Below are 16189 nucleotides of genomic sequence, written 5' to 3' on the forward strand. Positions count from 1 at the left end.
ACTTTACTAAATGTGTGTTTAGTGCCAGAAAATTCTTTTCTCCTTGGAATGGAAGCATTTCTCTTATGGTGTCATATTGTATGTTACAGCCAGTTTGCAGCATTTTTTTTAGATGAAAAAAAACTTTGATCATCATGACAGGCCTTTTTAAAAATAAAAAATAATAATTCTTAAAATTTTCATATACTTAAAAACTGACTCTTGATTAAAAAAAAAAAAAGGGAATCTCCCCAATTTAACGTAATCAATATAAAAAGACTATAAATCTCTCTCTGATGATTTCTTGAATGGAAGGACAAGGCAATCAATCACAAACCTGAGTGGAAGAAGAAGTGCTTTTTTATATTTACCCTAATATAAGAGCATAAAATTAAAAAGTTGCCTCAGACAGAATTGGATTTATACATTGTTTATTCACCATGAACACAAAGCAGGAAACAAGTCTCCATGGCTTAATGAAGTTCTTATACAATGTAACCAAGTTGTAAATTTTGTTAAGAGCAATACACTAAATTTGTAAAAGATGAAGTTTAAGCATACAGATTTATCACTTCATACTGGAATTGGATTTCCACTTGAAACTGAAATATTTTAAAATTAAAAGATTTAAATATGGTTAAATATTTTCATGAGGAAGTATATTTATTTGTAAATTGTAGCCTCACTTACATCTGAATTAAATTTGAGTCTTAAAGGTATTATGACCTCAAGTTTGCTATCAAATTGACATTTAAGAAAAGGTTAAAAAAAAAAAAAAGACTACTGACTATAAAATGCTACCTTCACTTTCTGAATTCTTAAAATGAATCAGACTTGGAAAATGAGAAACATCACAAGCATTATTTGTGAACATTTAATGATTTTTTTTTTTGCATATGCAATAATTATTGTCCATTAGGTGTTGGGGAAAATCTGAATTAGATACATTTGTAAATTGCCAAAACGTGATTTCATTTGCATACTACACTTGAGGGTCACTGAAGAAGAAAATTGATGATTTAATAGTAACTTATTTTGATGGTTAGAACTCATTCTGGACTAAAAGTAAAGATAGAATATTCATCTCTCCAAAAAGACAATGCAAATTTTACTCCCTTTTTAACTACATTGTAAAGCAGCATTTTTACTGAACAGTAAGAAAATCAAAGTTTAGAAAGTAACTGGTGTTTGGTCTTGCTTTTGTAGTTACATCTTTAAATCCAAGGGCAGAAAAATTAGTGAGTTCTCATTCAATAACAACAATCACACTGATTATCTTCAAAGATATTTCGCATAACATTTATATATCTCTTTAAATATAGTCTTACTATGAATTGATTTTATTTCAATGATTAAAATGAATGGGAAAAAAATTGCAATTTAATAAAAACACATTCCTGTATGATTTTAGTGGTCGCCAGGAAAAAAGCAGAAACACTTTACAACAGGAATAACTCTGCCACCCTTGGACAATAAACCAAAGGTACAATTTTCAAACTGTCTCCTCTTGGCTGTAGGTCTTGGAATTCTTTATTCAGCCTCTGAACTATGTTTCTGTTTCCATCTGTTCATCCTGAATTTTGACCTCAGCACTTAAATTTTCCAGGTTCTGCACTCCAGCAACGGTTTCACTAGAAAAGCAAACCAAAGACTTAGCTTTTCATACTTATTAATTTCTGAAGAGAAATGGTTCATAACCTTAATATTAAATTTTATAAATTCCCAATACGATAATAACTTTGTTAGCATTTACATCGAAGGAATTCAATGTTGAAAGGAAAATCTTCACCTTTAGCTTTCAGATTAACTGTTGGCTATGGAGCAATTACTATCCTGCATATGGGAAGTTCCAGCACCGTTTCTTACACAATGTTTTCAGATTCCATATTTTTTGTCACATTCACCCTATTCTGGGGGGGAAACATTAATTCATGATCCCTATATTAAAATTTTTTTAACCACAATATCTACAAAGTTTTAAATATTCTGAATTGGGATGCTTAGTTTCATACAGTGACTTTTTTTGGCAGTGGTTAATAAGTTTTAAGAGATAGCTTCCAAAACATACCAGTAACAGAAGGACTGTCATTTGCCCTGGAATGTATGAACTTGGAATATATATATGCATATATACAAACATCTCTTGTTCTCCTTAGGAGAACATATATATATATACACATTTTATTATTTCAAGCTAATCAGAACAAAATTTCAATCCAAGTCCCCAACCCTAAAGTCAATATTCTTTCTATTCTTAGCAAAGATATCTTTCTCCGTGGTTTTTCTCTCCAATTCCTATAGTTGCATACAGAACTATTAAGCAGTTTTAAAAGTTAAATAACGGGAACTATATTTCCCAACAAAGAGAAAGATATCTTTGTTAAGAATAGAAAGAGTTAGAGGACCTGAATTAAAAGCTATTTGTGTAATGGCGGCTGGATAAGAAGGTAATAAATTTCCTGTCAAGAGATCCCCAATCCCAAGATAAGTACCTGTAGATGTATATAAATTTGCTTAGGCATTTAGAGTCAGAAAGATCTGAATTCAAATCTAGCCTGAAGACTAGCTGTGTGGCTCTGGGCAAATCATCTGTGAAATGGAAATAATGATAACTGCAAAATGCTTAGCAGAATGTCTGAAACAAAGTAAGTGCTATACAGATGCTAGCTATTTTTATTATCATTATTGGTTTTTCAAAAGTTTACAAAGCACTTAGCTTCACCCAACTCTATGAAGGGATAGAGCAAATATCACCATTTTATAGATCCCCCCCAATTCCCACCAACTTTTAATTTTATTTTAAACCATTTTTGTCAGTATTTTAAGTACAAGGTTGGTAGTTTATTATTGTTTTACTTTGCATGATTTCTAAAAATTAGAGTTTGTCCGGACAACTTTTCATATTACTAGCATTTCATATTTTCTCTTTAAAATTATTCATAACTTTTGATCATTTAGTCATTGGGAAATAGGTATTTACTCTAATAAATCTATCAGCCCCACAATCATTGATTATATAACCCATTCCAATGCTTAATTATGGTAAGGAACTTGAATCCTTAAAGCTATACCAGAGGAGGACAAACTCTGGCAGATTCTACCAAGTTAGGCTAAGCATATAGTTCAGGTTATCACTAGAATCTTGGCCATTGAGTGAAAATTTTTTTTAGGCCAGAGGATTTTGTGACAATCATCTAACTATATATAAAAGAGGTGATTAAGAAGAGATAGATTCACAGTGCACTGCTAGTGGAGTTATGAATTGGTTTAGGGATGCTGGAGAGCAATTTGGAACTATATACCCAAAGAACAGTACCCTTTAACAAAGACATCCCCAAAAGAGGAAAGAAATTCATCCGCTCAAAAATATTTATAGAAGTCCTTTTCATAGTAGTAAAAAATTAAGGAGATAACCCACCTACTTTAGAATGACTAAATAAATTTGGATATATGAATACAAAGGAGTATTCTATGTTGTGAGAAATAATGAAATGTACAACTTCAAAGGAAACTGAGAACAACTGTATTAACTGATACGCTCAAATAAGCAAAACAACAGTTGGTTGACATTCTACACTCTGAAATCTGAATCACTGATACTACTTTAAATCCATCTATTTGAATATTTATTAAATGCCTAAGTAGAAAACACCTGAAGACAGATAAAAACCTAACTGGGTATTTAATATATTAATTAATATTCAAGTCCTTTCTATCATTATTTGACATCATCCCCACTAAGGACAGTATTGATACCTACTACATATAAGATTTTCCCTGTCTTAATCAATGGCCTCATCATGGGAGATGCAGCAGCATTACCTGGATCACTGAGGGCTGGTTTACTTCTTACTGCAGCGAATTGTAGATCTTGGAGGTGGATGAAAAAGTTGAGAAAAATGCTGAGTATAGAACAATTTTTCCTGTAAAGGACAGACCAAAAATGGAAATAAAATGAAAGAGGTCTTTGTAGTAGGAAACAATAGGGAATATCATTTAAAAAGTATGCATTGTTTGGGAAAAACCAAAGGCAAGAGACTTCTGGGAGCTAATTTGACAGATTGGGAGAAAGCACTGGGCAGGATTAAGATCTTAGTCCTAGACCTGGCTCTGGCACCATTAAGCTATTGTGGTTCTAAGAAGACAACTTTTCCTCTCTGACCCTTAGGTTTCCTGATTTGCAAAATAAGGAGGCCATGAGGTTTCTTCCAGCTCCAAAATCCTGTCTTCTACATTCTACCTATTGCTGTTTACTCACCTAAGTGTCAGCCTACTGGGAATAGGAAATATCACTTGTTAATGAGTCACCAAAAACAAAAAAGCATGAAGAGTAGACAATAAAGGTCCTGAAAGGGATAAAAGTTTTAATCCAAGGAATAAATTATGATGTAAAATTGTAGGAATGCTCCTTCTGCCCTTACTTGTCCTCTCTGCCTCATTTTAATAGTATTTCAGGATGTCAAAGTCAAGTTAGTCCTCTATCCTAAAGTACTTTTCAAAGTTTCACTACAATTGCTGAAATGATGATACTTCACTACTGGAAGGAAGAAGGTGGGTTTCAGGGCAGGCATGGTATTTTTTTCTAGCTTGGTTCCCTCCTCCTGATTTTCTCTTCTCTTCCTGGGTCCCAATGACTCAAAAGACTTTGCAATGGAATAAACTGATTTCTGGAAGTCTTTTCATTTGTTCCTTCTTCTCTAGTCCCACTGCTACTACTCTATTCAAGCTCTAATTATCCTTTCCCTGGATTTTTGCAATCATCTGTTAATTGATGTCACTGACTGGTCTTTTTCTCCTCTATTTTACACTACACAACATTGTGACCAAGTAGTCTTCATTTAGTACCATTTTGTCATTTTCTGGTTTAAAATTTCAGTCAAAGGAAAGCTGAAAAGGACATTATGAGATCATTTAGTCCAAGTCCCTACAGATGAATTAAAAAAACACACGTTAGAGATGGGACCAGGATCCAGCTCTATCTGATCCCCAATCCAAGCCTTTTCAACAATTCATTTTTGTATCACAAACATCTTACTACAGTGTACTATGGGAGTTGATATGCAGATTATTGAATGAATAAACATGCTGTCCCTTCTAAATTTCGGAAGCTGTGCTATTTGACAAGAATAGTTTTAAAGGATGAAGGCCAGACAACATCTGTGCCCAAACCTTAGTCTATTTGATCAGATTCTGTTGGCTAATGTTTGGGAAACTGAGGACTTTTTTATTTAACTTTGTATCAAATGAGTGATTTCATTTTTTTTCTTGGCTGCAGCAGGAAGAACTAGGAATGACATATGAAAATTACTAGGAGGAAAATTTCACCTCAACATAAGGAAAACTTCCTAACACTCACAAGTGTCCAAAAATGGAATATGTTGCCTTAAAGAGGAGTTTTTCATCAGTGGAGGCCTTTAAGTGAAGACTAAATGACCACCTGTAAGGGGTACTATAAATGGGACTCTAGTTCAGCTTAAACTAAATAAGCCAGAAGATTTTTCTTATTGTGATATAATTCTGTAGTTGGCATTGGGTTAATATTCTTTCTTAGTCTCCTTTCCCCCAGATCTTTCTTTCTTTCTCTGTAACTTAGAGTTAAGCTGCTTTTACTGTCCAAATCATTATTCTCTAATTGTTGATAATCTATGACTTATTGCACAATCTAATTAGATACTATGGTGTGAGTTCTCAGAAAGCCTTTTCTCTGATTCAGTTAATGTGTTTTTGGTATCTGTCAGCTCTTTTCAGCACTAAAATTCTGCTGTAGCATTCCTTCCCCCAGACTCATTCACTGTGATTCCTGGCAGCTGCCCGGGAGTGTCCTGGAAATATATATATATATATCTAGTACTTTGAAGTTTACATACACACACATATGGAAAGAGACATTCAACTATATATATATATATATATTATACATATATACATATATGTATGTGTGTGTGTACATATATATATACATATATATAAACTTCAAAGCACTAGATATATATAGTGCTTTGAAGTTAATATGGAAAGAGACATTCAACTATATATATCTAGTGCTTTGACGTTTATACACACATACATATATAAATAGGGAAAGACATATTCAACTCTTTATATATACACACACATACACACATAAAGGTATATATTTTAAGGATATACACACACACACACACACACACACACACAAGAATATACCTACATACATACATATAGGAGAATACTAGGATGTTGAATGATCTTGAAATTATTCCACATGAGGATTGACTGGGGGTGCTTAGCCAGGAAAAGAGAAGAGTAAACATGAAACCTGTCAAATGATTGAAGGGATTAGATTGGTAACCTTGAACAAATCCTTTAACCTCAGTTTCTTCAATTATAAAATAAGGGGATTCGATGATGGATATGGTCTCTCCCAGTTTTAAATTTTAATTCTGTGACTTTTTAGATTAACCAAGGAATATAGGGCTAAAAGCAATTGATGAAAGTTACAAGAAAACAGGTTTCAGAATCTAAATATGAAGCAAAATATCCTTAAAATTAGTAAATTTTCAATTTCTGTTTTTAAAGTTATTTCCCCTAGTAATAGAAAATATCACTAAAGCTAATATAATTAGCTCATAGTTATAGAACACCTCAAAGTTTACAAAATGCTTTCCCACAAAGGAAGGTAGACAGTCTTATTATTATATTTAAAGCTATACAAGTAAGTAGTAGGACTAAAGTCTTTTGACCCTGTGTCCAGGATTTTTTCCCACTCTATTATGGCAGTTTGTGTGGATTTTTTCTTTGATAGATATAAGTTTTAACTACTGGATTGTATGTAAACTTCAAAGATATATTTATATATATATACCTTAAAATATATACCTATACACACACACACACACACACACACACACACACACACACACACACACACACTTCCAGCTTGTTGATGTTCCTTCTGAAAATATGGTGCCTAAAACTGAACTCAATAGTCCAGAAGAGGTCCAAAACAATGTGATTGTGGTAGGATGATTATCTTGCTTGTTGGGCTGCTATATCCTACTGTGGTTGTGGTTGTGATTTCTTAGAATCCCCAAAAGCTTTTCCACAACAGCCATTCTAGTTCCACATCTCTATTATCCTGTATTTGGTTTTTTACCCCCCTCATGCACATCTTTACAATCATCTCTATTAAATGTGATTTTGTTAACTAAAACCCATTGCTCCTGAATACTGAAATCTTTTGGGATTCCAAATTTACCATTCAGTTTATTAGTATATCTGCTTTGTGCTGCACAAATTTGTTAAGTATGCCACCTAGACCTTCATCTTAAATCACAAATAAGAATGTTGAGCAGAACAGAACAGTGAGAGATCCCTGATTGCTGGGAGGCTTCCCTCCATGTTGGCAAGGATCCATTAATCAACTCTCTCTGGGATCAGTTATTTAACCAGTTCTGAACCCAAGCCCATATCTTGTCCATAAGGAAATAAGAAACTTAGTCATGATGGGTTCATGATGTCTTTCCATGTCCAAAAATGGAAAACTGGATAGTCTGGTACAACTTGTTCTTAAGTCAATTCATGCTCACTCTTATGATCACTTTTTCCATTTCTAAATGATCACAAACCATTCTTTTAACAATCTGTTCTAAAAATTTATGCAGAATTAATGTTAACCTCCCAATCTTCCTGCTTCGAACATTCTGCTTATTTCTCTTTTTTTGGCACCCAAGCCTTTTCCTATCATTTTTCAAAGATAATGGATAGCAGATTAGTTATATTTATAAGTTGTTTCAGAATCATGGGGTGTAGTGATCTCAGATGCAGTGACCAAAATATCCATGTGACAAACAATAAGTATTTACTGAAGGCCTGATTATCTCTAGTGTATTTTGTCATCTGTTTCTATATAACACATTCTATTTCTGAAACACATGTAGTATTTGGAACCATACCGGTCTTGGATTTAGGACCTGGATTTGAAGCCCATCTACTAGGAAATGATGGAACAAATTAAAGTATATGAATGTGATTAAATACTATTGTGCTGTAACAGATGATCAAAGGGATAGTTTTAGAGAAATCTCAGAAGAATTGATTCAGAGTAAACTAAACAGAGTAAACTAGGGAGCAATTTATTTAACAATACTGTAAAAAATCTTTGAAAAGATTTGTAAACTCTGATCAATAGGATGATAACCAACCACAATTCCAGAGGACTCATTATGAAACATACTATTCACATCCAGATAGGTGAGAGACTTAGTTATTTGTTTTGTCTTATTTTGGGTACAGACTATCTAGTAACTTACTTTGCTTGACTATTGTTGTTAAGTCATTATCGTTGTATCTGACTTTCAGTTGACCTGTTTTGGGGTTTTCTTGATAAAGTTATTGGAGTGATTTGCCACTGACTAGTTATTTGTTTTGTCTTATTTTGGGTACAGACTATCTAGTAACTTACTTTGCTTGACTATTGTTGTTAAGTCATTATCGTTGTATCTGACTTTCAGTTGACCTGTTTTGGGGTTTTCTTGATAAAGTTATTGGAGTGATTTGCCACTGACTTCTCCAGCTCATTTTACAGAGGAAGAAACTGAGGCAAAGAGGGTTAAGTAACTTGCCCAGGGTCACACAGCTAGTAAGTGTCTGAGTCAGCATTTGAACTCAGATCCTTCTGATTCTATGCAAGATTTATCTGTTATCTTAGCTGCTTGACTATATATGTGTTTATAACAGAGGTTTGGTTTTCCCCCCTTGCTTTCTCAGTGGGAGGGAGAAAACTTGGATCTGAAATTGAATAAAATTGAATTTTAAAAAATTCAAGAAGAAATATCCAAGGGATTATTCAGAGAAACCTGGACCGACTTGTATTAACTGATGCAGAACAAAGTGAGCAGAACTATCCGAACAATTTATATACTGACAACAATCAACTTTTAAAAAGTGTAAAAAAAGGCTACCTATCTCCTGATAGAGAAGAGATAGACTCAGAGTACAGAATGCACCATAGTATTTTTAGAAGTGACTAAGGTAGTAATTTATTTTGCCTATATATGTTTATAACTGAGGAAGGAGAAGAGAAAGTTATTTGGGGAAAAAAAATTAAAAATAATGGCACATACTTTAAAGGGCCCTGTTAAAATCAAATGATATAATGTATAGAAAGCACTTTTTAAATCAAGTAGTATGTAAATGTCAGCAATTAGTAGCAGTACAGACAACACTGCGTTATGACTATTGCATGAGAAGAGCATCTCCTTTGAAAACTGGATCAACAGAAGATACAGTTCTGAAAACGTTTGCTGTACAGGCAGAATTCTCCACAGAAAATCATCAATATATTTTTCATCAATATTCCAAAATGAGGAGGTCCTACTCTTTTTTTTACAACCCTACCTATCTGGTTTAGCCCTCTGATTACTGTAAAAGGGGACACCTAAGACATTCCCTTTTACCCATTAATAGGCTCTTCATGGTTACTACAAACGATATACTACACACATACACATAATTTTCTAACCTCCATCAAAATGCTATTCTGATGGCTACTCAGACCAATGAAGCGCAAGCTCGGGCAGCACGAAGCCCCCTCCTTCCATCTCTCCAGGCTTCTCCAAACCTCCCCCTCTCCCAAGCACCCTCCCAGCCAAGGATACTGGCTTCCTCCAAGTCCTAGTTAAAGGCCTGCCTTCTGCAGTCAAGCTTTCCCGTTGCTTTTCATTCCAGCGCTTTCCCTAAGCTGAGGAGCTTCTACTGACGCTCTAAGTAGCCGGCTAGGGGGTCCCCTCACCCAACTTAATGGTGGCTCCCCAAAGGGCTCTTTCACTCTTCTCTCTACCTCCTCAGCCCACTGCCCGGCACGTAGAAGCGCTCCGACAAGCTCACAGACTGACAAGCGCGGCCAGGTTTATCCCTAGGAAGAGTCCCTACGGGGAGGTCCGTCCGAGACCAGAAATGACACATTTCCTTACTTGTGGCCACCCACGAAGCTCATCCAAGGGCGAAGGGATTCCGAGCCCAAGAAGTCAATGGGCAGGGAACGGGACAAAAACTGTGGGCTCGAATCCCAGCTCCGCTCCTTCGTTGGCGTAGGACCTATGAAGCTCAGTTTCCACATCTACCTAAGGGGGATTCATTCTATCTCCTCGGGAGGACTGAGAACCAAGTGCTTGGTGGGCACACGTTACGGGACCCAGCAGATCCCGGCCTCCCTCTGGTCTACATGAGGACGAGGGAGGGTCGCCCGCCGCCTGTCTCGGATGGGGCAGGGGGGAGCACTTTCCAATCTCTCCCTCCCTAGCTCCCCCTGCCCCCATCGCCTGGGTCCTCCTCCTCTCAAGCTGATCACGGATCTTTCCCTTCTCCTCCCACGTCCAGGACCACCCTCCTCTCCCTCGGACCACTTCCTCACCGTGTGGTCCGCCACTGCAGCGATGCTCGGACAAAGGATACGGTCCTCGAACCTTCGCCTCGGCCGAGAAGTGGCTAGGTGGCCCTCCCTCTCCAGGAATGTAGCAAGAGAGCAAAAAGGAGGCTGAAACGGAGCGCCAACACAGCCTTACTCTCACTCGAGGGGCGGACAGCTATGCGCACACAGGCATTTCCGGCCATCAGTCTGTCACTCGGGAGCTTTTCCGGTTATCCTTCCTCTCTTCTTCTCCCTGCGTCTTTCGGTTCGGAACTGCTGCGATGGGGTCTCACGTTGCTACACGGAACGTTTTCACAAGGCATCTTGTGTGTCTAGATTTTTTGCCCTATTGCTCCAGTCGCTTCTATTAGCTCAGCCACTGATATCTGGAACCTTATATAAAGGTCATGAATTTTATTTTGGCAACTTCTTAAAAACTCTTATTCAGTTTCTCATGCGAAGCCTCTGGGCTTCTTTCCAGTTCAGGCATTGTCTTAGACAGCTCCACTTCTCAGCCCGGGAAAGGAGCAGGAAGCGGAAGCGGGAGCAAGAGCGGCGGGGTCCTTCGACCTGGCGAAGTCCCCAGCGTCTGTGAACATTCGCTGCGTCCGCTCCCTAGACGCGGCCCCAAGCGCGGGGTGGGTGGAGGCGGAGTCCGATCCTGGCCGCGATAGTCCGCCGGGATGAACCTGGAGTTGTTGGGTGAGAAGTGCCAGACCCTTCGGGCTGGGCACCGCGTGTGTAGCCTGCTACTCTCAGCCCGGGGCGAGTGGCCGCCGCCGAGGGGAGGCGATTTGCTTAGTCCTTCCCGAACTCTCGCCCTGTAGGCGGCTGTGGAGTTTGTGCCTCTGCTGGGCGGGATGAACCTAAAGTGTGGCTAGGGGTTTGTCTGGCGCTCTCTGAAGGTGCCCCTCCACTTAGTCTGTGCCTGCGAGTGTTGTGGCTGCTTCGAGTGTCCGCGCTCAGAGAGGCAAAGACGAAGTGGTTCGAGTGCAGTCTGAGAGGGTCGTCCTTGAGACAGACGGGGTGTTGGGTGTGAGAAATCCCTCCGCCCTTACCTCAGTTAGCGAAGCAGGCGTCTGTTAGCGCCCGGGAGTGTACTATGGGCTGGGATACAAGAAAGGCAAAAGCGAGTCCCTACTGTCGGGGAACTCCCAGCAACAGGGAGAGAGAGGCACAGACCACGAACGTGATGCTTCCGGGAGAAAGCGGAGGGACTCTCAGAGCGAAGCCGCTTCAGTAACGGGGCTGGGAGAGGCATCTCGAACCCAGTGCGATTGTCATCGAGATTGGAAGCCAGGGAAAGTTGGGGCTATGAAAATGCAGAGCTGAGAAACGGAGTGTGTTGTGGGAGGAACGGCCAGGATCACTGGATTCCCCAAACAGTCAAATCTCAATAGGAATTTTTTTAAATAAATAGGTTATTTTCCTCTCTTCAAGTTGTCCTTTTCTCTTTTGTCCACTTTTTTTTCACAAAGTTTATTTCCGACGTTTTCATCATTCTGCTTCCCTGTCAGTGTATCCTTACTTATCCTCTTCTTCCTTCTTGTCATCACCCTCCTTGTCTGTAAGAATGGGGAGGAGAGTAAGGTATAAGAAGACTTGAAAGATAGTAAGTTCCGAATTGTGAAGGGCTGTTAAAAGTGATCAGAAGATGTCATATTTGATCCAGAGGCTACAGGGAGTCCCTGGGGTTTATTGAATTGGTGGATGCGACAGAGGGCGAATTACTTGGATTGCTGAATGGGGATGGACTAGATTGGGAGAGATGGAGAGCAGGGAGAGTTGATGAAGGCCTGTTCCGTAGTTTATGGCAGTGTCAGAGGAGAGAAACGGGTATGTATGTAAAATGGACAGACTTGGCAACTGATTGGATGTGGAGGATGAGATATGAAGAGTAACACTTAGGGTGGGAGTCTGGGTGACTGGAAGGATGGTGAAATGGGGATGGGAAGAGAAAAAGGCAAGGTAAAAAATAGGTCTTGCCCTCCTGGAGCTTTATGCTTCGAGATGGCTAAAAGTAGTTTGAACTGCCTCAAGAGGTCATTAGTATTTCCTTTTTGGAGGTCTTTAAGCAGAGATTAATGATTTCCCCCCCCCCCCCCCCACCGTATTTATAATGGAAGAATTTGTTAAAGATGAGACTTGGTCTAAGTAGTTTCTGAAGTTCCTTCCAGCTCATAATTCTGTCACAACTTTTCCAGTTCATATTTAATCTCTCTCTCTCTCTCTCTCTCTCTCTCTCTCTCTCTCTCTCTCTCTCTCTTTCTCTCTCTCTCTCTCCTCTTTCTCTCTCTCCTCTCTCCTTCTCTCCCTCCCTCCTCCCCCCTCTCTCTTTCTCTCTCTCTATCTCTGCAACATCTATTATTCAAGTCTCCTTCTCTCTATTTACCTTCTCTTTTAGATTATTACAGTAGCCTCCTAATTGGCCTTCCCAATTCAAATCTTTCACTACCTTTTATATTCTGCTGCTCAAGTGATTTCCCTTAAGTGTAGGTCTTTCCTTATCCTTATCTCCTCCCTCCCCTTTCCTTATTATTGCAAGGATTAAATATTCCTTTGTTTGGCTACCCTTCATAGTTCTCTAGTCTACTTGCTATTTCTCACACATAGTACTTTATCACTCTTTTTGTACTTTTTTCTATAGCTTGTCCACTATATCTTGAATGCTTTACTTCTGCTACTTAATTTCCCTAGCTTCTTTCTAGACTCACATCTTCTGGTCCCTCCATTTGCTACCACATTCCTCTCTTGTCTACCTTCTATCTAGTTTCACTATATTTTGTGTGTATCTATATCTTTAGATGTTGAGCTTTCAAGTGAAAAGAATGACAATTAATGGATGTTACCTCCAGGAAGGTTAATGGTCTTCCCAAAGACTCATTCCCATGTCTTAAGAGTTTTCCCTGTTTAACATTTTCATCAGTTTTATGAGTAAAGATATTGAAGAAATACTTTTCTTGTTTTTAAATAACCTGTGCTTGTTGAATGACAGAATCTGTATCTAAAAAGATATCAAGACAATGGGCCAAATCTAAATTTTATTTTAGGATTAACTGTAGAATACTAAGTCCTTTTCTTTTCCTTAACTATTTCCTCCCATTACTTATCTTTACTTTGTATATACTTTTAAATTTACTTATTGTTTTCCCTTAGGAAAAAATCCTTAAAATTCTTAGAGATGGGAAAGTTTTCTTTTTGGCTTTGTTTCCCTAATGCTTATTTAGCACAGTGAATAGCATATCTTAATGTTTTTTGATTGGTTATTGTTTAATTCTAAAAATTATATGGAGATATGGCTTTCATGTGGAAAAGATATAAGGGCTTTTGCTAACTGCAAGTTCAATATAAATCAGAAACATAATGTGTGAGACAAAAATGCATTTTTTTTTTCCATTGGAACTTAGAGATAGGATTGGAATGGTAATGGAATCATTAGAGTTTTAGCTAGATGTGAAAGAAGTACGTAGCATTTAGATAAATAGAATTGGGAGTCTAGGATGAATGCTAATGTGGAAATGCAAAGTAGCTATAGGAATATGTAAATTGGTTTGATAAAAAGGTTTTAGGGGGAGATTTTAGGCCGAGAGATGAACGACTTGGATTCCTAAAATTCAGATAAAATTGATGACCTAGATGAAATGTCTTCGCCAATGAGTTCAGGTAAAGATCTGAATACCGTATATACTCGAGTATAAGCCAAGTTTTTCTGCCCAAGTTTTGGGAGAAAATCCCCTCTTCAGCTTATATTCGAGTCACTAGATAAAACATGTGTAAATATCCCTTTGAATGCCCCCCTGCTGTGTAGTATACAGCGCGAGTGCCAACTGTGATACTACAGGGCCGGCCGTTGCTACGGTGATGCGGCTATTCCTGTAGTATCACAATCGGTAACCGCTCTCCTCCTCTGCGGGCACCAGTGCGCTACCTAAACCTACTGATATAATAAGTTTTCTCAGATTTTTGGATTAAAATTAGGGGCCTCGGCTTATATTCGGGTCAGCTTACACTCGAGTATATACGGTAGATCTCCACAGGAAGTAAGTAAATACCCAACAAAAAGGGCAAATCCAGAATTGATGTTAGGAGAAGCTTCCAAACAAGTAGAGTTCTCGAAAAGTATAGCTACTTTGGTAGATAGTTGGGTAGATACTCCCCTTTAAGGATTTTCAAGCAGAGGTTTGGATGCCCACTTGTTGAGTCTTGGTACTTTGGGGATTCATAACCCCTTTTTCTGACATGAATTGGACTAGATGGCAACTGAGGTTTTTTTGCTGTAAAATTCTGTGAATTATTTCATTCATGTGGATGGTTACTTTCAATAATGAAGATTGAGAATTTTTCATATTTTAGTTTTCATGAGTTGCTTAGCTCAAAATTACAGTGCTTTCTGATGATAAACCTTTTAAAACTTAGATTAGTTATTGAATAGATGAACAGTCCATTCCTGATCCTGGCCTTGGATCTTTTCTGACTTAGATTTACCAGATCTTGTTGCTCTACTGAGAATGCTGGATCATCTCTATGCCATGAGAGTTCAGAACAGAACTTTAGCAAAAGGAGGCATACTTTTGAGGCATTATATTATAGTTTCTAGAAAAAGTAATATGTTGTCATGCTATAGTTTGTACTGGATAGACTCTGGAGTATTGCATTAGTCTTTGGGTGCTTTTAGAGCAAGGATTCTTAAGCTGATAACTAGAGAATACTCAGGGAATCTATGAATAGATTGTGGGGCTCCTTGAACTTAGATGGGAAAAAGTTACATTTTTATTTTCACTATATTTTCACTGAATTTTATTATTTTCTTCAGTTATTTAAAAACACTCTCTGAAGGGATGCATTGACTTTTAAACTATTAAATGGTTTCTTGATACACAAAAGGGTTAAGAACTACTATTTTAGAGTAACTTTACAAATTAGTGAGTAGGGAGATTGAAGCATGGTCATATGAGCAGAATCGTAAGGATGTTTGGCTTAGAGAAAAGAAAATCCTGGGGAGACTTAGTAGCATTGATCAAAGATTGAAAGACTGTCATCCAGAAGGGAGGTTAGATGTGTTCTTTGAAGATCAGAAGGTGGGGTTTATAGGGGTAAATTTTTGGGTCAGAACAATAAAAACTTTTTAGTAATTAAAACTAAGTGAAATATACTTCCTCCTGAGAGAGTACTCCTTCACTGGTACTATAAAATATGTTGCTGCTATTTTAAAAGTTAATATACTTTCTTTCCTTTGTTGCAGAGTCCTTTGGACAGAACTACCCAGAGGTAAGCTTTCAATGTCTTCCTTGATCTTTCTTACTATTGATCATATAATGCCAACTTTTGAGGAAAGCACATTTTTAGATTCTTATAACAATATTTTGAAATATCTAGTATCATTATGGTTTTATTCTAACTCTCATTGGGAGCTAAGTTATTTCATTTGAGTGGTAGGGGAAAAAATGGATGGACAGTTTTGGTCGGAATTCTCAAAACTTTTTGTGACTGTTTAGGAAAAAATGTTTAAACTGAATGAGAAGCCAGAGGAATTGAAGTAACTTGCTGTTGCTGTTTATCTATATTTGCATTGTATTTTAGGAAGCTGATGGAACTTTGGATTGCATCAGTATGGCCCTGACCTGTACCTTTAACAGATGGGGCACACTGCTCGCTGTTGGCTGTAATGATGGCCGAATTGTCATCTGGGATTTCTTGACAAGAGGCATTGCTAAAATAATTAGTGCCCACATACATCCTGTCTGTTCCTTATGGTAAAACATCTTTTATTGGCATTTTTAACTGGAGTTGTGTATTCTTCTCCCTGTGACTACAAAGACT

The 16189-nt window shown here is 37.8% G+C and overlaps 1 protein-coding gene and 1 long non-coding RNA gene across 2 annotated transcripts in view; one reads left to right on the forward strand and one right to left on the reverse strand.

Annotated features, from left to right (window-relative positions):
* Positions 1 to 393: 393 nt before the first annotated feature.
* LOC127562661 (uncharacterized) lies at positions 394 to 10614 on the reverse strand. Its single transcript, XR_007953746.1, has 3 exons — positions 10373 to 10614; positions 3802 to 3902; positions 394 to 1610 (listed from the first exon to the last, which is right to left on the reverse strand). It is a non-coding gene; the product is annotated as an uncharacterized LOC127562661 (long non-coding RNA).
* A 354-nt stretch (positions 10615 to 10968) lies between these two features.
* The window catches only part of RBBP5 (RB binding protein 5, histone lysine methyltransferase complex subunit), a 34993-nt gene continuing 29772 nt past the window's right edge, over positions 10969 to 16189 (forward strand). The window contains exons 1-3 of the mRNA XM_051998543.1: positions 10969 to 11071; positions 15612 to 15637; positions 15950 to 16122. Coding sequence (XP_051854503.1) covers positions 11053 to 11071; positions 15612 to 15637; positions 15950 to 16122 — 218 coding nt within the window. The 5' untranslated portion in view covers positions 10969 to 11052. The remainder of the gene's footprint in view (positions 11072 to 15611; positions 15638 to 15949; positions 16123 to 16189) is intronic.

This window comes from Antechinus flavipes, chromosome 4 (assembly GCF_016432865.1).
Source record: "Antechinus flavipes isolate AdamAnt ecotype Samford, QLD, Australia chromosome 4, AdamAnt_v2, whole genome shotgun sequence".
Classification (NCBI taxonomy): Eukaryota; Metazoa; Chordata; class Mammalia; order Dasyuromorphia; family Dasyuridae; genus Antechinus; species Antechinus flavipes.